Genomic DNA, 23195 nt, shown 5'->3' with positions numbered 1-23195 from the left:
GCTGTGCCCATCTGGATGTAAAATTATCCATCAAGGACGGGGAATAATGTGCAGTGTGATTGGGTAAGAGGTAAAGGCCATAAAACACCAACCCCATGAGGAACGAAATAAATGGAGAGATGTTGGGATCACATGATGGTTGGGATTGAAGAACAACCTACTGGGATTTCAAACCTGTGTTTGGGTCTGGGGCAACTGGGTGATGGGCAACAGTGTATGAGTGAGTAATTATGATCTGTTTAAGTGTAAGAGGCGGTGGAGAAGAAAGGGGTGATGAAAAGTTATTTGTTTTAGTGTGAAGTAGGTTGGTTGCTTATTTGTCACAGTAAGATGAGAGTTGTGTTTTTAAGCTTGGTCTTTGAATGAATTGTTGCTTGGAATGTGTTGATTGGAAAAGTGATTTCTGATCGCTGATCCGATCTGGTTTTGAATTGTTGATTTAATTTTGAATTGATTGGAGGTAATAAGGATTTGTGTTGATTTCCTGATTTGAGTTCATCTGGAAACGAAGACAGATGGGATTAATGTGTATATCAGGAACAATTTGGAAAAGAAATATGGATATATGACATTACTAAAATATAACCAAGCAATTGAGAGTTCTTGGGTTAATGGGATATAAATAAATGCATCTACAAGTTGATGGTTTATAAAAATTTAGGTCTGGATGATACTTAAACGATGAACAATGTTGGCAATATACAAAGAATGTGACTTGTTTTTTGGGGGGAAAACATGTGGTTTAAATTTGGTTGGCTAAGTTTTAAAGATGGAGATGTTTCGCAGAACTCTTATGATTATTTACATGAGTGGTGGACTATTCCATGGCGAAGCATTTTTCAGTTTTTATGATTAAGGTTTAAGGTCTTTATGATCTGTTTAGTGTATTTTTCAAAGGAGAGGGTTTTGGTCAATGATGATGCCAAGATTCCGGATGTGGATACTGGGAAACCATCGATGTTGGGGGGAATGAAGATTAATTCAGATTTAGCGTAGTTAAGTTCGAGGAAGCTGATCTGAAGCTAGAATTTTATTTCAGTTAGGCAGTTTGTCAGGATAGAGTGGGTGGTGGTGGAGCACGATTTGGTGGAGATGAAAAAGCTGGATGTCATCGGTGAAGCAGTGGAATTGGAGACCATGGTGCATTGGCTATGGTGCATGACGGATTAAGTGACCAAGGGGGGATAGGTACAGGACGAAGAGGAGGGGGCCAAGAACTGAACCTTGGGGGACACCTTAAGGGGGAGTGAATTGTGGTGATTAAGCTGTTGTAGATGCTGTCAATTTTGCTTTGGATGAATGGTCCAGGAAGGAAGGAGGGTGCAGGTGGCACCAGGTGTGAGTGCACAGGTGTGCACCAACAGGTGTGTGGAGCAAGGTGGTGGTATCCAGGGAGCTGAGGAGTTTGTTCACGTTGTAAAGTTTGTTTATTTAGTTTGTTTATTGTAGAGAAGAGTGCTTTTGGGATTCCGGAGCCAGAGTGGATAATTTGAGAGTAGTAGGTGGTCCATGTGAAGCTTGGGAGTGAACTGATTTGGGTTTAATAGGCACAAGCTGGTCTAAACAGGGTGAGGAGGATGGTGTGATTGATGATGTCAAAGGAGGCGTTGAGGTGAGGAGAATGAAAATGTTGAGGTTGCCGGCATCAGAGGAGAGAAAAGGTCGCTGGTGATTTTGAGGAGAGCAGTTTCAGTACTGTGGCTGGAGCAGAATCCGGATTGGGATGTTTCATACAGGTTATTGGCAGAGTGGTGATGTTTGAGTTGAGTGGCCACAGCACGTTCCAAAACTTTTGACAGAAAGGGTAGATTGGAGATGGGTCTGAAGTTATTTAGGGTGTCAGGGTTTAGTCCAGGGTTTTTCCAAAATGGGGGTGAAGTTTCACGAGTTTTTGGGGAAATCGGTATGTGAAGCTGGATTAAGTTGGAACTGCTTGATGAGCCATGGAGATGGATTGGGTTTTGTTGTTGGTTGCCTGGGTGTTCGGTTGTTGCATTGCCAAAGGTTTCTGTGTGGTGGACACACTGGTTGGCTGTTGTCTTGTGTGACGTGGATGGAGATGTATGTGGCTGTGTGTGGCTGCCTGGAGGGGAAGGCGGCTACAGTGGTTGATATTGGTTGTGGGTTGTCCGGGGTGCTTCGATTTGCATAAAGGGTGAAGATTGGGATATTACATTATTTTAAGTGAGTATTAGTTATGAGTAAGTGAAAATATTTTATTAAACTTACATGTTTCGCTGTGTTGTTGATCTGGGGACAAGCTAGTTTGATGGGTACCCTGGGGTCTTCAGCATGTCTATGTGTTTGTCTGGCTGTTACACTAGACTCTGGGATGTGTTTTCATGAGACGAATTTCAGAATTGATGACAATTCAGTGAGTATGGTGGACAACGTGAAGTGGCTGGTGTGAAGGAAGGGGTTGGGAAAGATGGACCCCCTTCACGAATACCCAGTAGGGTAGCTTAATTTCAGACATAACAGTGAGAATCTATTGTGAGCGAATCACAGTGGGTGAGGAAAACATTGTGTGTGACCAGACACCAGAACTGACCAGAATTGAAATTGGAAGTAGACCAGGTTATTTCTATTATTTGTTTATTCGTGAAAATAAATAAATAATAGGGGGAGGTTCATGGAGGTTAATGGTGGTTTGTTTGTATTAATCGAGGTTAATGGTGGTTTGTGTTTGTGTTAATGGAGGTTAAAGGTGGTTGGTTTGTGGTAATTCTAGTTGAAACTCTCGCTGAAGTAATTTTCGTTTATTTTTATTTTTTGATTCGATTTGAGAGTTGAGATGATTGATTTTTTTATTAATTTTATAATTTTATTTTTATTGATGTTGGAAACAGGTAATGGGATGCTGAGAGAAGGATTGAATTTAATTTGAATTGGACTGGATTAAATGGGATTGAATTTAAAAATTGAATATTGGATAAAATTGGATCCACTTGGAAAAAAAGTGGATTAGGAAATTGGAGACCTGTAGACCAGGCGCTCCCAGGAGACTTGTGGACCAGGTGTTCCACCAGAGGAAAAAAGACCAGGTGTTCGTGGAGCACTTCACCTGCAAGAACGCCTTGGAACCAAGGTGGAAGGGACCAGTCCAGGTGTTGCTGACTACACCAACGGCAGTCTTTTGCAAGGGCAAGACTTCGTGGATCCACGCCACGCACTGTAAGTTGGCCATACAAGCACCAGACACCACACCCCCAGAACACAGTAAGGATGGGCCTAATCATAGGTACAATACTATTGATAGCGACAGCAGCTAGGGGAAACTCCGATTCCAATAGATGCGAAAACGAAACCCGACACCTCACCGTAACATGGGGACAAAGAGTATCACTACCATGTTTCGAACAGAAAGCCCTGCACACAAATTGGGTGAAGACAAATTGGCTAGCACTGTCGGCAGGGCCTGGACGCGTTGGCATGGTACTACAAAAGCAACGAGAGTTCCGGGAAGACGGGCAAGCTAGCATTAAGACCTTGGCCCAACCAGGATACCAATGGGGAACCCCTGATTTTAAGCTACAAACACGCACACGCCTAGGGAAAGACATGACCATGCAGGTCCGGTGCAGCGTCTGGACCCCTGGCGCGGCCGGTGGCGAAAAGAACTACATACCATGCATCGAATACATACTCACGCCACAACCCCAGAATAAGGCCCCAAAGAAGGGTGAAAACACATATTGGAAAGTGGCCAGGGAAGTGGCAACAATTCAAAATAGGACACACTGCTGGTCGTGCATGCGCTTTCCCCAAGCAGGCACCACAGGAATACACATGATAGTGCTACCTCTGTCCCTCAATGACCTCTGCTCACAACCTATCGATTCCCCATGTTTAGTCACCACGCTGGAAAGAGAAGGGGTTGACAACGGCAAGAGTTGCAATCGACAATTTAATTATCGCCCGTCAATGATTGCCCATGTGGCCGAGAGGCCTGCCCCCGTCTGGGTCAAACCACAGAAAGGGAAGGTCTGCCTCCAGGGTTCCGGCCACTTGCGTATGGGAGAATCAGAATGCGCCTACACTCTCCCCGGGAAGCTGGGACAAGGGAGCTCGGGGATTACATTACGAATAGTACTGCAAGATAAACGCAACCACAACATAACGGCTATAACATTCTCTAGGGGGGTTAGTAGGATTAATGGGGTGGTAAAGGGACTCCAGTGCTTATCCACCCACCTGGTCCCACCCCATGGGACAATGTTTATATGCGGCGACAAGGCTTACCCCTATTTACCAAATAATTGGGGGGGCACATGTTATCTGGGTTCAGTCCTTCCTGACGTTGAGATACTGGATGAGCTAGACCCAAAGTCCTTGGACAGGCGTAATAAGAGGTCAGTCATGAACGAAGATGGAACCACTAAACTACACGGGAGTCTATGGGAAAAGGTGTTTGGTTTCTTCTTCCCAGGAGCGGGCACAGTCATGGATAGTTTCCGGATAGATAAATTGGCTTTGGCCCTAGAAAAGGTGGCAAACGACACCGCTACGGCTCATGACATACTATTGGATCGATCGGATCGCGCGCGAAAATTCTTATACATTTAGCTGGCTCACTGACTGGTTCCAGGGATGGACGGGCACCATAGTGAAGTGGTTATTGACCGCACTGGCTGTGATAATCGGGGTAGTAATTTGGGGGGCACTAATGAAATCTCTAGTCCTCCTCTATATGAGAAAGTATTTTACAGGATGGAAAGTGAAGAAGCCGCCGACAACAACTATGGCTCTGACCACAGAGGCCGTCGACCTGAACGGGTCCTTCAACAAGGCAGTTGCGACCAGCGCTCCAGAAAATTGTATTGAATTTTGTGACGACTGTGATACTTGTGTGGATCCCATGTGGGAACTGGCTGCTGCCTGTAACGGTGTATGTGATGACTGTGATACTTGTGCTATAAACCCCTTGCGTGTACTGGCTAACGCTGCTTATGTATTACAAGCTGACAGCTGCACGCCCCCTTCTGACCCAACTATGGATCTGATTGCGACACTGGGTCTGGCGGTCGAGGGACCCGACGTGGATATCCTAGACCCGCAAGCCGACCAGGCGCCCAAGGGAGACTTTGACATAAAGGAAGTCCCTCTCTTTTCTCCAAATGTTTTAAGTTCAAATGCTTCAAGTGAATCGGATTTTTACGCTCTGTACCCTGACCAGGAAATTGAGACACAAGATACTGACGACATTTTGTATTCCCCAGAACAGCAACACGTGAGGGACCTCATGGGCATGACCGTTGATTAACTTCGAAGATCTGCAAGGACTGCGTCTGCAAAGGGTGGGGGGAGCCAGTTCCGCAGGGGAAGTGATGCACCCTCTGGCGGAGCAGAACCTCATCTGGACCAGACGTCTTCGTTGTGGATCCGAAACGTTAATGAACTTTCATGTTTTGAGCCCTCAGGCTCCAAGCACGCACCACACGACACGTTCGCCAAATGCACGGGCGAGGCGCTTTGGGCGCACGATATGCCCTTGGGAGATACCCGCATTACACAATTATTTTTTCAATACCCGCATTACACAATTATTTTTCAATAAAGCCCGATGTGGCACGTTGTCTCTTAAGATACTTTGTCTCGACGAGACAAGAGGAAGGAATGTCAAGTAGTAGATTTGTTATTGCCTAAAGTTCAGTTATAGACGTTGGGTGCTAATGTGTTATGATTTATATGATGTCTAAAAATGCTATTTCATAAAGTAAATAAAGGGTTTTTGCTTCGTTTTAGTTTTGGATGAGGAAAGGCTTAAAATGAGGTCATGCTGAACAAACTGTATACGTGTGCTTTTTTCGAGGCTGGTCGTAAAACCACGCCCACATGCGCTTGTTTTAGCGTAATGCTAGTAGAATGACATGATCGTTAACCATATATATTTTGTTTTAATCTCAGCAACGCATGACTCTGTATAAACATGCTTTGGATTACTCATGTACACAAACCCATAAAATATATGGGTTTGTTTGGCTAAGCATACACTCTCCTCATTGTGAGTTACATTTCTGTTTTCTCGGAGCCCAGAGAAACATTTGGTCCAAATGATAAGGACGGGCTGACTCCCCCGAATGATAACGGTGGGAGGAACCTCTCCCAGTGTTGTTTGTTCCCTCGGAGATTTCCTGATAAAACGTGTCCCTATATAAATGGACTGGGAATCAATGTGTTTTCAGGAAGGCTTGACGTGGCATGAGACTGGCTCTTGCTATAGATGTCTTGGCCTCCTCCGGATCTGTATAAGTTGGTTATTAATAAAGCTGCGCCATTCCAGGCTATTGTGGACTTCTTTTGCAAACGAAGAGCTGATTCTTCACATATGTCTCAAATGACTGATCAATCCAACCAAATAAGAACGCATGCTAACCTCGCTACTCGCAAAAATAAAAAGAACAGAATCAAGTGCTAAATATCAACGTTTATAGAGCAGCAACAGCGTTGCTCCCAGGGCATATGAATTCATGAAAATTCACAAGAAAGGAGTTCCACTACGACTCGTGTCTTGTATTTTTATATTAATTGAACATCAACTGCTCTGTCTAAGATTACTGCGATCATAAGTAAAATACATTATGGGAAAAAATACTTAAAATACGTCATGGGAAAAAGTGAGCCTGGATTACACAATGGCACTAGGTTTGTGAAGCAAGTGAAACGCACCACAATCCAGCCGCATGAGATCATGGTATCCTTAAATGTAATCTCCTTGGTACCTCTACCACCAAAGGTGTACAGAGGTTCTGATTACACCCAATTGTCTGTTAGTGAGAACGATATCTGAAAAAGTTATGGATGGATTCAGACTAAACTTGGTGTACATCTTCAGTGTGTGACAAGGACGAATTGATTAGATTTTGGTGTTGATCTGGATATGATCTTTTTCAATATTTAAGTGATTCTTCACCATTGAGAGATGGGGGCAGCAACTGTATATAGCAAGGTATTTCAAAATGTTGTGGATGGATTTGGACGAAACTTGGTGGACAGGTTGAGTGTGTGACAAGGATGAATTGATTCGATTTTGTTGAGGATCTAGATCCAGATCCTAAAATTTTTAAAGTGTTTCTTCCCAATAGGGAGATAGGGCCAAAAACTATGTGGATGAGTTCCGACAAAACTTGGTGGATGATTTCGGTAGTTGAGAAGAGCAAGCCAATTGGATTTTCTTTAGCTAAGAACAATTAGCCAATTTTTGGGTCAGATCTCATGCAGATCCAGCCTATCAGTGGGATAGAAAACATTAACTGTTCAGTCTGGCATAGATATGCATGCTACCGAGTGCCATTCTATTTCACGAATGTGCCCACAGTCTTGGTGGGTGAGGTGGCCGGACAGCAGCTAATAGAGAAATAAATGCTGGAAACAAGCCGGTGGCACATTAATGTCAAAGATTTATGTGATCTACTTAGAGCATGCTTATCTACTACCGATTTTGTCTTTGGTGATGTCTATGACCACCAGGTTTTTAGTACTGTCATGTGCTCTCCTGTAGCTGCTATTATTGTTGCTGCACAAACAGAAAACCTGACAATTTTTTACTCCATGTTACAAGTTGCATTTGACAGCTCTGAAAAATAATAATAAAAAATATATGTGACAACAATGAATCATAATTCATCAGGATCAGAGAAAAACTATATACCTGTAACAAAGGAAGGAAAGAGATGTTACTTTGAACATCCTCTATAGAGAGACTGTTTGAATACGAAAGCACAAGGATGGTTCTTCAAAATGAAAGTTAGAAAAGTCACTCTCCTAACATTTAAAAATTTTAAAGTATGTATGAAAAAACTGGTGGTGAAATTTTAAGCCATGTGGACTAAATTTAGGGGTTGCACACGGAGTTTGTAATTTCACATATTTGGCTCGCATGAATGTTTGGAGTTGATTAATTTATTCTCCACTGCTGTACTTGTGATTTTGACCATTACAGTTGACCTGTGACCTTGCAATGTACTGCACATTTTGAAGTTGTTTTTAAGTTAATTGAATACAGTACAGCTGTACTCTGGTGTATGCAGTTGCTCTCATTGAAGAGTGCAATAGTCTCCTGACAAGGGATGAACAGCAAACCCAGTATCTGCTTCAAGTTGTGACAGAACATCGCAAGAGGTTTCCCGATTGCAGGAAATCAACGCTTATGGGGCAACAATGAGTGGCTGGCAACCATGAGTCACTGTGCAACCGCTAACACTTGATGTATTCAAAAATTATTCCACATGCAGAAGTTTTATCTCAATACCAAAAAAATTAAAGGTTAGGAGTAAAACAATTCAATTTTGTTTTTGCTTTATGTAGCTAAGAACCACCCTAGTAGGCACAGAAAAGAAAGTCATTGAGAGTGTAAAAGCAAACAGTGAGCCATACCTTAGAAACACTCCCATCTAACTGACTATCCTTGTCCAATGGTTCAGAGCCAGATTGCTGTGCTAAGCAAGCTCGTACCTGCAGCAACAGGAAATGAGTCTTCAAAAGTAATGCAGAGAATCCTTTTTCCACAAAACACAGACTTATGCTTAATGGGCCCAAAAATCTTTGCAGCAAATTCCAATACCAATGCTCTGAATCCTCAACTACATTTTTACTCACTAATTCACCTGATGTATGTCACCCTGTGTCTTCTGTAGTGTTCCTGCAAGAGCAGCCAGCTCACGTCGCCCAGCCTCAAGCCGCTGCTCCAGGTCTGCCTCCTCTTTTGATAGGTGTACAAGCTCCGTTTTTTCCTGCACAAGCTCCTCTTCTTGCCCACGCAATGCTGACTCCTGGGTAGCGATCTGCAGCTGCAGCGAAGATATCTGAGGCACAATAATTAAACATGTGTGAATAATCTGGCACAATACTGGATGAGAGATATCAAAAATATTACTGACAAAAATATTACTAAACTGTTTGGAAAAAATTGACCCAAGTATAATCCATAACCTAATTGAATCAATCCCAATAGAGTTGAGGCAATTCTCCAGCCAAAAGTGTTTCACACTGATTTATTCAATACACTGTATGTAAAGACAGATTTAATTTTCATTTTATTAAAGTATGTCCTACGGATATACTTCAATGTGCTATATCCTCAAGAGGTCATGAAAATCTCTAGAAAGTGCCTTTGGTTTCATATTATAACGATTTATTTTGCTATCACATGCAAATTAATAAATTTGATACTTAACTCAGACTTATGTGTATGTATGTATATATATATATATATATATATATATATATATATATATATATATATATATATATATATATATATATATATATACAGTATATATATATATACAGTGAAACCTTGACTTACGAGTTTAATTCGTTCTGTGACCGAGCTCGTAACTCAATTTGCTCGTTTCTCAAATTAAATTTCCCCATTAAAAGGCATTGAAATGCTATTAATCCGTTCCAGCCCCCAAAAAAACCACACCAATTTTTTTTGTTACGTGTTTTTTAAATAAGAAAAATGTACTTTATAAATAACAAATAATGTATAAACAAGCACGACCTCGTATATACTGTTCATAATAAAAGAGAATGTTGTAGCGACCCATGGGTCCCCCAAGCAAGACCGGCATCAGAATCTCCTTGCTCCAGCCGGTGACGTCACCGGCGGGGATCCCCGGCGCCAGAGTGGCTGGTCACGTGACCGCCAAAGCGTCCCGCGCGTGCGGTATAATGAGCTACACCTGTGGATCACGTGACCACGAAGCACGCCTCGCTTGAGAGGCGTGGCTTTCGGTTTCGGTTTGGGTTTTTGGTTTTGCTTTATAAGGCAGCCCGATAAACGGGCTTTTTAGTGTTCCCCGAGTTGGTTTTACGAATAAACATCTTCTCGGACGAGTTTGTGCCTTGCCAGCCTTTTATCCGTATTCTGCTGGAGTCCAGACTCCTTCAATGTAAAGAAATAAACTGGTTTTATTAAGTGTTGTGGCGGACACGAAAGCACTGACGTGGTGACATCACCCCGCACACCAAGTGGGGGGGTGGGCCACGCCGGGGAGAGAGGCGTGGCCTCAGGATATAGACGGGGCGCGCAGCCTTGAGCAGCTTAGTGCTGCAGTTTGAATAAAGACTCTTGTATGAACCGCGTTGTCCGCTTGCTCCTTGCGTAAGCATTAGCGCGCGCAGCATCGCGCTACAGTGTATTTACCTTGAAGATCAGACGAAGATGCTGGCGGAGGTGGAGGAGATAACTTTTACCCTTTTCGCCACACTTTCCTCGCTTTCACTTGCAGGGCGTTTCAATAAAAACCTGTCCAACGAGGTTTGTTTCTTCCTCCCTTTCAAAATGTTTCGAAAATTCTCCATCTCTTCATGGATAGAGGTCCGGAGCTTTGAAATAATCGTAACGCCCTTGGCTGGCGTTATAGCCTTTATCGACTCCTTCTGCTTCAAAATCGTACATATCGTAGAAGTACTACGATCGTACTGCCTCGCCAAGTCGACAACACGCACACCTCGCTCATGTCATGTTTTTCGACGATTGCGTGTTTTATATCCAAGCACATCATCCTCTTCTTCTTCTCAGTACTGCCCTTGGCACTCAATTTCTTAGGACCCATGGTTAAAACTAAGAAATTTTCCAAAATAACCAACATGCGAAAACAAAGCAGCAGCGATATACGGCAGAGATGCTTGCACGGCAAGATAACCACGTGACCGGAACCCACCTGGTGGCGGGTGGCGTAAGCTCCAAAATAACCAAAATGCGAAAACAAAGCAGCAGCGATATACGGCAGAGATGCTTGCACGGCAAGATAACCACGTGACCGGAACCCACCTGGTGGCGGGTGGCGTAAGCTCCAAAATAACCAAAATGCGAAAACAAAGCAGCAGCGATATACGGCAGAGATGCTTGCACGGCAAGATAACCACGTGACCGGAATCCACCTGGTGGCGGGGTGGCGTAAGCTCGTAACTCAGATCTCGGCTCGCATCTCAAAGCAATAAACCGCCCGAGCGACGGCTCGTATCTCGGAAAACTCGTAAGTTGGTGCACTCGTAAGTCAAGGTTTCACTGTATATATATATATATATATATATATATATATATATATATATATATATATATATATATATATATATATATATATATATATATTATATATATTGTTGTGGATTTGTAATTGTTGTAAAGATCACCCTTTGTAAATGTCATGATCGTTGTAAATACCTCCATAATTGTAAAGGTCAAAGGTCGTCCCCTTAATTAATTCATCGCATACACCTAGCCAATCTTAAGCCCTTCTAAGTAGTTATCTCTTTATTCTATGTGAGTTTAAGGCTCTGTTGGCCATTAATTGACACTCCATTGCACCGAATCAAATAAGAATAGCTCCCCTTCAATAATTACATTTCCCAGCCCAAACTCCCTCTCTGGGTAAAGCAGCTTCACAAGCGTGGGGTGCGTGCCCTCTCATTTCGCTGCAAATAGTGAATACGTGCTCCGTGCTCTGTTTGAACAGGAGGGGCGGGGTCGCCGGGAAGAGGCAAGCCCAGGGCGCGCCACGAGGGGCGGGGCTGTTCAGCCCATGCCCAAATAAGGGAACAAGCCCGTAGCTCGCCACGAGGGGCGCGCCGTTCGGTGCCATGTCCAAATAAGGAGGCAAGCCCGTGGCATTGCCATATAAGGTCACAGAGCACGGGGGGGGGGGGGGGGGGCGGTACCGAAACCGACGAGGGCGTGTCACACCCGCGCTTGAGGATGATAGATGCGTGCGAAGATCGCGCACGAGTGAGATGAAGTGAGGGAGCCCCATGAGCAGTTCTGTGAAGGGAGTTGCTTGAAGGTTCATGAGAGTTGAACAAAGTAGGTACAAGGTCGATGATAAGGCACGAATGAGAGGCGTGATCTAGCAAGACTGAGAGAGAGATGAGTGAGGCAGCCCCACGAGCAGTTCTGTGAAGGGAGTTGCTTGAAGGTTCATGAGAGTTGAACAAAGTAGGTACAAGGTTGGTGAGAAGGCACGAACGAGAGGCGTGATCTAGCAAGACTGAGAGAGAGAGACGTGAGGGGGTGCCTGTATTGCGGCAATAGGCCGACACCCTCTAGGCCCTATCGCCGGTCGGTGAGATGCGAGGCTGCGTTTGCCGGGTTTTCGCCTCGACCCCAAAAGCGTGGATCGGAGCGCGCGCTTGGAGCCGGACCTCGACGCCTACCATCTGCCTGGACCCTCCGCTGCCGTCCCAAACCATCCCTGCCTTTCCATCCTTTTGTGTACGTGAGTTTGTTCTGTGTGTCTTGTCCCTGGGTATTAATTAAGCTTGTATAAGTTAATATTTGCACTGTGTCACCTGCTTTTTCCATTTTCCCTGTATATAACCTTGACTGCTCCTTTTGCTTAGTGTGTGTAAATAATAAATCCTGTTACTCTTCTGTACGTCTTCTTCTTCTTCCTCTTTACATTCGGTCGCTTTAGAGGTTTCCAAATTGAATACCTGTGGCGCGATTTCGGCCAACGTCCAGGAATCGGGTTAGTCGGGGTAACTGTTCGGTCGCGGTGCCATCCGCTCGGCAAAACAACATCTTATCCGCGCTCCGTAACAATTGGTGTCAGGAGTGGGATTCGAACCCACGCCTCCAAGGGAGTGAGATACGAGGCCCGAACCAAATTTTTAAAACATCTAAAAAAAAAAATTTGGTCAAAATTTGGAGCGGCCAAGATTTCGTTTTTAAAATCCCAAATTGAATCGCGCCATGGCTAGTCAAGGCGATCGGATGCCGATGGGGGAACTAGAAGAGGGGTTAGGGGTAACCCAGGATCAGAGGGAAGAAATGGAGGAGAGCAAGGAGGAGGTGGTTGAGGAGGTGTCAGGCGCGCAAAATGGCGTCCTCGCGCACGTGGTTGTAGAGGCACAAAATGGCGGCTCGCACGTGGTTGGGGCAGCCGCGCCCGCAGCACCGGTGAATTTGGACCTCTTTATGATACAAATAAGGGCGCTCATGGTCCAGACAAGTGAAGACCTGAGGAATGACTTGGGAAACCAAATTGTAGGAATGGGAAACCAACTTGTGGGAATGAGGGCTGATAGTGAGCGATTGGGGGGCCAAATGGGGGCAATGAGGGACGAAGTGAGGGGTACCGGTGAACGGTTAGACAATAAATTTGAGGGGTTAGACAACGGGATAAAAGAGGTGAAAAATGGGTTAACGGGGGTGGAAAATAGAATGGCTGCCCAGGAGAATCAGATAGAAGGGGTGAAACATGGGTTAACGGGGGTGGAAAATAGAATGGCTGCCCAGAATCAGATAGAGGGGGTGAAAAATGGGTTAGAGGGGTTAGAAAACAAGATGGAAAACAATTGCGGGAAATAGGGGAGCAATCCGCCCGAGAAATTAAACAAATGGGAGAGCAGATAGAGGAGGTGAAAATCGGGGTAGAAACCAAATTGGATGCTCAGAGGGATGAATTGGGACAGATGAGAGTGGCATCTACAAAAGAGATGGAGGAGATGAAGGAGGAGATACGACGAGGTGTAAGCGAGGAGGTCTCGGGGGTACGCGAGGAGGTAAAGCGAGGTGAGAAGCGTATGGAGAAAGAGGTGAGGGATAATACGGCAAAGTTACATGGGGGCATAGAGGACTTGACGCAGGAGGTGGAACAGCTGACAGTGGGACAGACGGAGTTAGTGGAGCAGGTACAAAAGAATACTGCGGTACTAGGAGGGTTAAAGGCGACACAAAAATAACTAAAAGACAACTTGACAGCGACGAAGAGGGAATGTCAGAGGGTACGTGAGGGACTGACAACGAGGTTGGACGAGGTGACAGAAGTAATGGAGACGAAGGACCGGGAGGTGAGGACGCACATAGAAACGGTCAAGGTAGCCTTAGAGGACGAAATTGAGGAGACGCACCGGGAAATAAAAGAGGTGAAGCAAAAGTTAGAGAAGGTGGAAGAGGGGGTGAGTGAAATTAAGAAGAGACGGACAGAAACTAAGAGAGAAATAAAGGAGGAGGTGATGGAATATGTACAAGATCGGTGCTCAAATCGTGATGGTGTGCTCGCTAACCAAATAAAGAGTTTGCAGGTGGCGAAGGAGGTGTGGAGACGAGGTGCCAAGGTGAGTGGCGATATACGTGGAAATGTATATGATGTGAGGGGAGCTTCAGTCGGCTTGGGGGTTGCTTTGGATCCGGGTGTTCGTGAGAGGCCGTTGGTGAAGTGTGCGACAGGTACGGAGTGCGAAGGAGGAGGTGTGCGAGAATGTCCGACTCTGGGGTGTGTGAGGAAAAAGTGCACGCCGAGGAGTGAGTGTGCTGTCGAGAGTGAGTTGGTCGTAGCGCGTGTGCGAGGGGGCACATGGAAGCGCGGGATGGGGAGTGTTACAGAGGATGTAACGGATGCATGTACGCCTGTGGTGAGTGTTACGGAGGGAGTAATGGGAGAGTGTGCGCAAGAGAATGCGCGGGAAAGGTGTGTAACGGACGGGTGCATGAGTACAGAGTACGCTGTCGAGAGTAAGGGTGAGTGCGCGACCGAGTTTGGAGGTGAGAGTAGTGAGAGTGACATGGAGCGTGAGTTGGTTGTGGCAGGTGAGAGAGGATGTACACCTGGAATGGAAGGATGCACACCTGGAATGGTAGAGCGTGTGTGGGAATGCACACTGGAATTGGTAGTGAGGCATGTGGTTGGGTGTGCAAGTGAGAGCACACCTGTGGTTGTCACAGAGGAGGTGACCGATGAGGGGGCGCTAAGAGGTGTGTTGGTGAGGTGTGCGAACGACGAGTGTGTGCAAAGGTGTGCGGTGGTCAGGTGTGTGACAAAGTCTGTAAGCGGAATGAGTGTACCTGGGTGTATCAGGGAAGGTGCAATGACCAAGAGCATGGAGACGGCTGGATGTGTGAGCAAGGAACGGGCTGCGGGGTGTAAGCATGCGAATGGAGCATCGACGCTAACCGGGTTAGCGGTTAGAACGACGTTTAGCCGAAGCGGGCCCTCGGTGTGTGCCGGGCTTCGCGTGCCGCGAGGACCAGCGGGGATCCGAACCACGGCGGTTTCGAAGGAACCGCCGTGCGAGATCCACGCCGGGCCGCGTTTTGAACGGCCGCGTCCGTGCTCCACTAGGCGGAGCGGGCAGCCCGATAGGAAGGGTCGTCATGGCGACCCCTTTCTGTTGAGGCGTTCCGGCAGGTCGAGATCGGGCCATTGGACGGCTCCGTGCCGAGCTGGTGCGTGGGATCTCGGCCCGGGTAAGCGTCCTTCCCTGCACCGAATGCCGGACGTATCCAACCGCCGGCACCAAGCAACCCGCATTCATTGCTCGGCCGTGTGAAGCCGGGCTGTAGAAGTGAATTGGCGCACCGAGAGGCTCAAGTGAGTGGACGTGTGGTGATGATGGATAGTGTTTTTGCCCCGAAATTAGAAAAACAAAATTTGATGATTGGCAAAGGATTGGCAGAGTGATGATTGGCAGAGGATTGGTAGTGATTGGCAAATTTTTGATTGGCTGGAATTTGGTGTGCAAAATTGGTAGTGGAAGATGCCCGATGTGGTGGGATGGCAACTCTGCCATCTCTCACAGCGGGGGCAAAGGAGCACTAGTTTTATGGGGTTTATGGCAGTGAAAACTAGCCCGGGAGGGTTAGGATATAATGATAGGGATCTAGAGAAGATGACAATAGGTAACGTTAAGATTAGGTAGTGACAATGATACCTGTAGTGGGGACGCAGGTAGATTAGTGTGGATGATAATGACGTGGTATGTGCTTAGTTTAAAGGGAAGACGGGGAGCACTAAGTTAGCAGGGCAACAGGTAGATTAGATGATGCCATGTGTATGGTTAAAAGGTGTGATTGCACAGGTGTGCAACTGGACAGGTGGATGGAGCAGTGTATGAGAGAGTGGTGGTGATGTGTGTTGTGTTGACCAAATGGTCCAGGAAGGAAGGAGGGTGCAGGTGGCACCAGGTGTGATTGCACAGGTGTGCAACAACAGGTGTATGGAGAATGGTTGTGTGAAATACATGGAGTGTGGAATACGTGGAGTGTGGAATATATGGAGTATTGGAATGGATGGTCGTGGAGTGAGTATGGTGGAAACTATGGAGTGGAGTGGATGGTGCGAAGGTGTGAATGGGGGAAGGATGGACCCCCATCACGAATACCCGGGGAGGGTAGTGTAAGTGTTAGGTAGAGGGTATAGGTAAATTGTGGTTGGATATTGGCATCTGTGGTGCGGGTGAAAGAATGGTATTTGGATGGGTGCATTAGTGTTGTGGAAATGGCTGGGCGTGTAGCCTGTTAGTGTGTGTAGTTGGTTTGGGCACTCCACCACTGTGAGGATGTCGGCCAGGTGAGGCTGCAGGTGGGCTCTGGGAGCCGGTAGTGTTGTTGTGGATGAGACCCGAGGATCCGGAGGACGGACACGGGTAGCCCAGTGCCAGAGGGCACCGAGGGGTGACAGAGCCAGGAGGGGCCTTCCCCAGTTAGATAGGTTAGGTAAGGAGCAGGTAAGCTCGGAGGAAACTACAGTGGTGGAGGTGTGCAGGTGGGTAGACCTGCTGGGAGAGCTGCACGACCCAGCCCAGAAATTGTGCAAGGGCACAGGGAGATGAATCGGGGGAGTGGGACCCCAAATTGAGAAGCACCACAGTTTGGTCAATGGGAATTGGTTTTTAAAACCACATAGAGTAAGATTGCCAATGGTTTTGCAGGGAAAGACCCCGGGTAGTGTAAAGTGTGTTAAAGTCATTTAGAGGATAGTTAGGATTGAAGTCTCCTCGCACCATCTGCATCCACTCACCTGAGATGACGTACCTCCACACCATGCTAGGTTGTTTTATTATTTTTGATGCAAATGTTTGGAATGAGAGACGCATCATGACGTGGGTGTGACATTGTGCTTTGTTGTTCCATCTCTTCCTCCTTATGAGGATTGATGATGAATTGGGTGATGGCAAATTTTGGCTAGAGGGATTGTGGTGACGAATTTGGAATAGAAGAAATATGGGGAAGACGTGACAGTAGTGACGAATTTGTAAATGTGTAGATTTTGTAAATATGGGGTAAGGGCAAGGGTAGAGTAGGTGACAGGGGGGGTGACGTACGGTAGGGACGAGCTTTCTCACTTCGCTCTCCGTACGCACTTCGCCTTGCATTGCCTTATTGATGTGTACCCTTGTGACCTTGCCCCTCGCTCATCTGTCTTTTCCCTCTTTTGTCTCCCACATGAGGACCTGTGCGCCACTGGGCGCCGAGGGGAGCGTGCGTGAGTCCGCCATTGTGCGCCCGGAACTCCCAGAACCAGCTGTCTGCATCGATGCACCACATTATGGACCACACATCTGTGGCTGAGCACCACTTATGGACCCCATGGGTTGGGGCATGGCCCCTCTGCTGGAACCGGCCATGAAGGCCCGAAATCTTGCTGGCGGACCTTGATCACAGGGCACCGATGCTCCACAGGTGAACCACACTTGTCGGCCCTGTGGGCCATAAATAAAATAAAAATGGACACGTTTTGTGCAAGTTTTATTGCAATTAGGCCGCCAGCAAAGGAAGATGACAACACCAGGAAGATAGCAATAGCCAGCAGAGGGAGCCGAAGAGCAAGACACCACCAAGGGTTTGTTGGTTTTATTTTTATGAACTGAGATGACTGTGCTCATTGGTGCTTGAGGGTGTTTTGGTGCGTTTATCGGTGCTTTCATGGTGCATTGATGCAGAGCAGACTGTCTCTCCCCCCCAAAAGAACAATCACAGGTCCTGGGTTAGTTTTGTAAATAAAGTAACGTCATTGTAAATAATGCTCCCCACCGTCAATGTATAGTTTGAAGACCATTCCGCAATTCGGTTAGCTGTGGGCGTGAGTCTGTTAGGTAGGGTGCAATGGAGCAGCGGGACATATTTATGTTTTAAAACTGTCGCACTCAGGGTCAGGTTAAATGTAGAGGGAACTACACCTACGTGCCACACTAAAAGTTAAGGTAAGAGGCCCGGGACGTGCCTAAGAGGAGGAGGGTGCAGTGTTGTGGATTTGTAATTGTTGTAAAGATCACCCTTTGTAAATGTCATGATCGTTGTAAATACCTCCATAATTGTAAAGGTCAAAGGTCGTCCCCTTAATTAATTCATCGCATACACCTAGCCAATCTTAAGCCCTTCTAAGTAGTTATCTCTTTATTCTATGTGAGTTTAAGGCTCTGTTGGCCATTAATTGACACTCCATTGCACCGAATCAAATAAGAATAGCTCCCCTTCAATAATTACATTTCCCAGCCCAAACTCCCTCTCTGGGTAAAGCAGCTTCACAAGCGTGGGGTGCGCGCCCTCTCATTTCGCTGCAAATAGTGAATACGTGCTCCGTGCTCTGTTTGAACAGGAGGGGCGGGGTCGCCGGGAAGAGGCAAGCCCAGGGTGCGCCACGAGGGGCGGGGCTGTTCAGCCCCATGCCCAAATAAGGGAACAAGCCCGTAGCTCGCCACGAGGGGCGCGCCGTTCGGCGCCATGTCCAAATAAGGAGGCAAGCCCGTGGCATTGCCATATAAGGTCACAGAGCACGGGGGGGGGGGGGGGGGCGGTACCGAAACCGACGAGGGCGTGTCACACCCGCGCTTGAGGATGATAGATGCGTGCGAAGATCGCGCAAGAGTGAGATGAGTGAGGGAGCCCCACGAGCAGTTCTGTGAAGGGAGTTGCTTGAAGGTTCATGAGAGTTGAACAAAGTAGGTACAAGGTCGGTGAGAAGGCACGAACGAGAGGCGTGATCTAGCAAGACTGAGAGAGAGAGACGTGAGGGGGTGCCTGTATTGCGGCAATAGGCCGACACCCTCTAGGCCCTATCGCCGGTCGGTGAGACGCGAGGCTGCGTTTGCCGGGTTTTCGCCTCGACCCCAAAAGCGTGGATCGGAGCGCGCGCTTGGAGCCGGACCTCGACGCCTACCATCTGCCTGGACCCTCTTCTGCCGTCCCAAACCATCCCTGCCTTTCCATCCTTTTGTGTACGTGAGTTTGTTCTGTGTGTCTTGTTCCTGGGTATTAATTAAGCTTGTATAAGTTAATATTTGCACTGTGTCACCTGCTTTTTCCATTTTCCCTGTATATAACCTTGACTGCTCCTTTTGCTTAGTGTGTGTAAATAATAAATCCTGTTACTCTTCTGTATGTCTTCTTCTTCTTCCTCTTTACATTCGGTCGCTTTAGAGGTTTCCAAATTGAATACCTGTGGCGCGATTTCGGCCAACGTCCAGGAATCGGGTTAGTCGGGGTAACTGTTCGGCCGCGGTGCCATCCGCTCGGCAAAACAACATCTTATCCGCGGTCCGTAACAATATATAATATATATTATATACTTATCTGCTTACCCATGGTGATCGTCCGTGACTTACCCTTTGCCTGCAATCCAATAATGGCAATATTTTGCAGACCACCATATAACCTTGACTTTCAACATTTAAGGATAGAGTTTAAATTAAGAAAATGTGTCCCCATCTGCAATTCATCCATAAAACTCAACATCATGAAAATCGGAGGAAAATTATTCAGGTTATGATCAAAAAGGTGTTTTTTTGTTAATTATGCCAAAATCAGAAAAAAGTATATCAAGGACACTAATCAAATATATGGTGCGCAACTTCCGTGCAGGTACACTATTATGATGCAAGAACATCATGGAAGGCCAAGCAGTCTTTGAGATTCCACATTGGCAAAAGACGCCTTTTTTTTCAGACCCCCATTTGATCTTGGCCTTTAACCCGGAGGGGTATTATGTAAATTAAGCATAAATGCATCTTTCTTCAGGCTATCTAAGGAGGGCAATTTCGTTCTGATCAGACAAACCAGTCAAGTTATGGTGAAAAAGGTTATGGGGAGGTGCACAAAAGGTTAAACACAAAAGGACACACAGTCTTTGAGATTCCACATTGGCAAAAGACGCCTTTTTTTTCAGACCCCCATTTGATCTTGGCCTTTAACCCGGAGGGGTATTATGTAAATTAAGCATAAATGCATCTTTCTCCAGGCTATCTAAGGAGGGCAATTTCGTTCTGATCAGACAAACCAGTCAAGTTATGGTGAAAAAGGTTATGGGGAGGTGCGCAAAAGGTTAAACACAAAACACTTGAAATTAAGCATAAATGCATCTTTCTCCAGGCTATCTAAGGAGGGCAATTTCGTTCTGATCAGACAAACCAGTCAAGTTATGGTGAAAAAGGTTATGGGGAGGTGCGCAAAAGGTTAAACACAAAAGGACACTAATCAAATATATGGTGCGCAACTTCCGTGCAGGTACACTATTATGATGCAAGAACATCGTGGAAGGCCAAGCAGTCTTTGAGATTCCACATTGGCAAAAGACGCCTTTTTTTTCAGACCCCCATTTGATCTTGGCCTTTAACCCGGAGGGGTATTATGTAAATTAAGCATAAATGCATCTTCCTCCAGGCTATCTAAGGAGGGCAATTTCGTTCTGATCAGACAAACCAGTCAAGTTATGGTGAAAAAGGTTAAAATGCATATAATTAGGTCATGACCTTAAAATTAGGTCAAGGTCAAAAAAATATGTCACCCCCACATATCTTCTATTCACATTATTGATGCAAAATTCCATTTTGAAAGCCCCAACCGGCTCTGAAATACAGCTCGGAAGTTTAGGTAATTAGTAATGCAGGAAGAAGTAAAATCAACTTGATGGTCGTTTAGTTAGTACACCTATGGTCTAAGAAACTCTGGGAGGGGGGGGGGGGGAGGGGAGGGGAGAAGTGCAGGGGTAGTATTAACATCTACAACAGCTATAAGTCTCCCTCTATCCTATAGTGTTGGAGGAGACTTAATTATTTATGTTAGTCCAAAAATGAACAATACTCACAGCCGCCTGCTCCTCACGCGCTTGTGAATGTGCGTGTGTGAGCATGGCGTGAAGCTTAGCACGCTGTTGTTCTAAGTCAGCCAAACGCTGTCGCCATTGCTGCTGCTGGCTCGAAACATCTTGGAGACCAGCACCAGCACGATCTACTGCCAGCTGCAGTTCCTGTTTTGTTAAAACAAATAGGTAGGTTACACCAATACATAGTACATCAAAACAAATCACACTGCAGTGTTCTTACCTAACACAGCCAATGTGTTCAAGTGCCACGTTTCAGGCATCTGTTTCATACTTCAGCTATTGTACAGTCACAACACATACCACCATCTTGTTGAACACTTCACATATAGTCCGTGGGCTGAGTAGGGTTTACATGCACCCCCCCCCCCCCCACAACTTAACTTCCCGGGTATGTCCATGTACCCCCCACCCTAGGGGTTAGGAAAAACTATGTTAACAGAAAAAAAACTCATTCCCAAGGTACCTCCCACGCATATTTTGATGTTACCCCCCCTGTGTCAGTGATTTCCGAAAATTAGGGGTAGGCGAAATTCAAATGGCCATAACTTTTTACCTAGTCATCCTATGGTTGCATATGACCCCTCAAAATGTTTGTTCTGGGACACTCTTTACAATGATATGTGTTATATGCAAATGAGGTCACTAATGAGGTCACCAGAGGTCAAACTATGAGGGAATGAGTTTTTTTTCTGTTAACATGGTTTTTCCTAACCCCTAGGGTGGGGGGTACATGGACATACCCGGGAAGTTAAGTTGTGGGGGGGGGTGCATGTAAACCCTACTCAGCCCACGGACTAATAACAAATGGCAGGGCATCATGGTGGATAAAACATGCACCACGTAAACACAAAAAAAAGAAAATACTCTCACAACACGCAGTCCCTTGAACATAATATGAAGAGAAGCATTTGAAAACTAGAACGGCACTCAGTAGTGAGTATACAACCGCCTGGTTGGCCATATCACTCAATGGTGAAGAATCATTTAAAAAAATTATACGAGCCGGATCTGGATCTTCACCAAAATTGAATCGATTCTTCCTTGTCACACACACAACCGGTCCAACAAGTTTCGTCCAAATCCATCAATAATTTTTTGAGATGTCCTGCTATGTATCGTTTTCGCCTGATCTCCCAATGGTGAAGAATCACAAAAACATTCTAGTAGCCGGATCCGAATCCAGATCTTCACCAAAATCTAATAATTTCGTCCTCGTCAAATACGCTGCATCTCTGCCAAATTTCGTCTGAATCCGTCCACAACTTTTTGAGATATTTTGTTCACAGACAAACGGACAGACAAACAGACAGGGGTGAAAACATAACCTCCATCGACCTTTGGTGGCGGAGGTAATAAAAGGAAGTGCAGCTACATTGTGTGATTGCATTCAAATGTAAAAGGCAAAAAGTTAAGTGATTCACAAAGAATGTTAAAGCTTTGATTTCCGCAACAGGAATAAAAAATAATGGAAGAGCAGGGGGTGCTTTTGATCAGATTAAGGAAGAAGCTATCCCAGTATCCCAGGAAAGTTGTTTTGCTCTTTGGGATTCATCAGCTTGGAGCTAGTTTAAGGTTATGCAATACTATTATAGCCACAAGGTGGCATGTAAGAGCCATTTTCTGGTGGTTTGTTGTTGAGAGTAACAGGTAAATTTGCAATGAAGGCAGTCTACCATAGGCGAGGGTTAAGCAGGATCAAAATGTGATGATCGTCTCAAAAAGGAACGTTTTGTACTTGTCCTTCAATTTTGGAAAATCTCAGTTTCAATCTATCATTCCGAAAGGAGCATCAAACAAACTCACCGATCTATTCCATGGTCAGCCACTGGAATGAGGTATTGGACATAAAGGTATTTGATCTCTTGAACTTCTAGGCCTCACCATAAACTGTGACCTCTCCTGGGCTGACTACATCGCAAAGCCGGCCTTGAAAGCCAGCCACAGACTGGGCAACATCAATTGTTCCAAGTCTTTCCTTAAAAAAATCAGAACTACTTCCAGTTGACAACGGCTTATGTCCATAGCTCAATTAACTAGTCATCTCCCCAGGAGGCTGGCACCCCAGCATCTCATCAGTTTTTACTGGATCCTGTGGAATCTAAAGCTTTTAACATTATTGTAATCTCCTGTGACAAGGTCGGAGATGCGGACATTAAAATGAGCTTCTTCCAACTGACCAACCGACCGATCATTCGTCCATGTACTTTTGTGTATGTGAGATTTCAAAAACAGCTGAACATTAAACGTTCATATTGCAGATATCTATTCCTCATGAGATTATCTCAACCTGAATAGATCACAGCGTTGATTGGCTGAATTATGTTGCCATGGCAACCATTTTGGTTGTTTCAAACACCATTTAAGATTTAG

The 23195-nt window shown here is 45.8% G+C and overlaps 1 protein-coding gene across 2 annotated transcripts in view; it reads right to left on the bottom strand.

The window, feature by feature from the left end:
- The window catches only part of LOC137421594 (uncharacterized), a 152513-nt gene that overhangs the window by 34111 nt on the left and 95207 nt on the right, over positions 1 to 23195 (bottom strand). For both annotated transcript variants that reach the window (XM_068107802.2, XM_068107803.2), the window contains 3 exons: positions 20808 to 20969; positions 8607 to 8804; positions 8377 to 8454 (listed from right to left, as the gene is read on the bottom strand). In XM_068107802.2, coding sequence (XP_067963903.1) covers positions 8377 to 8454; positions 8607 to 8804; positions 20808 to 20969 — 438 coding nt within the window. The remainder of the gene's footprint in view (positions 1 to 8376; positions 8455 to 8606; positions 8805 to 20807; positions 20970 to 23195) is intronic.

This window comes from Myxine glutinosa, chromosome 2, assembly GCF_964187855.1.
Source record: "Myxine glutinosa chromosome 2, kmMyxGlut1.1, whole genome shotgun sequence".
NCBI classification, from domain to species: domain Eukaryota; kingdom Metazoa; phylum Chordata; class Myxini; order Myxiniformes; family Myxinidae; genus Myxine; species Myxine glutinosa.
The sequence above is the reverse complement of the archived record's forward strand: the minus strand, read 5'-3'. Positions and strand labels throughout refer to the sequence as shown.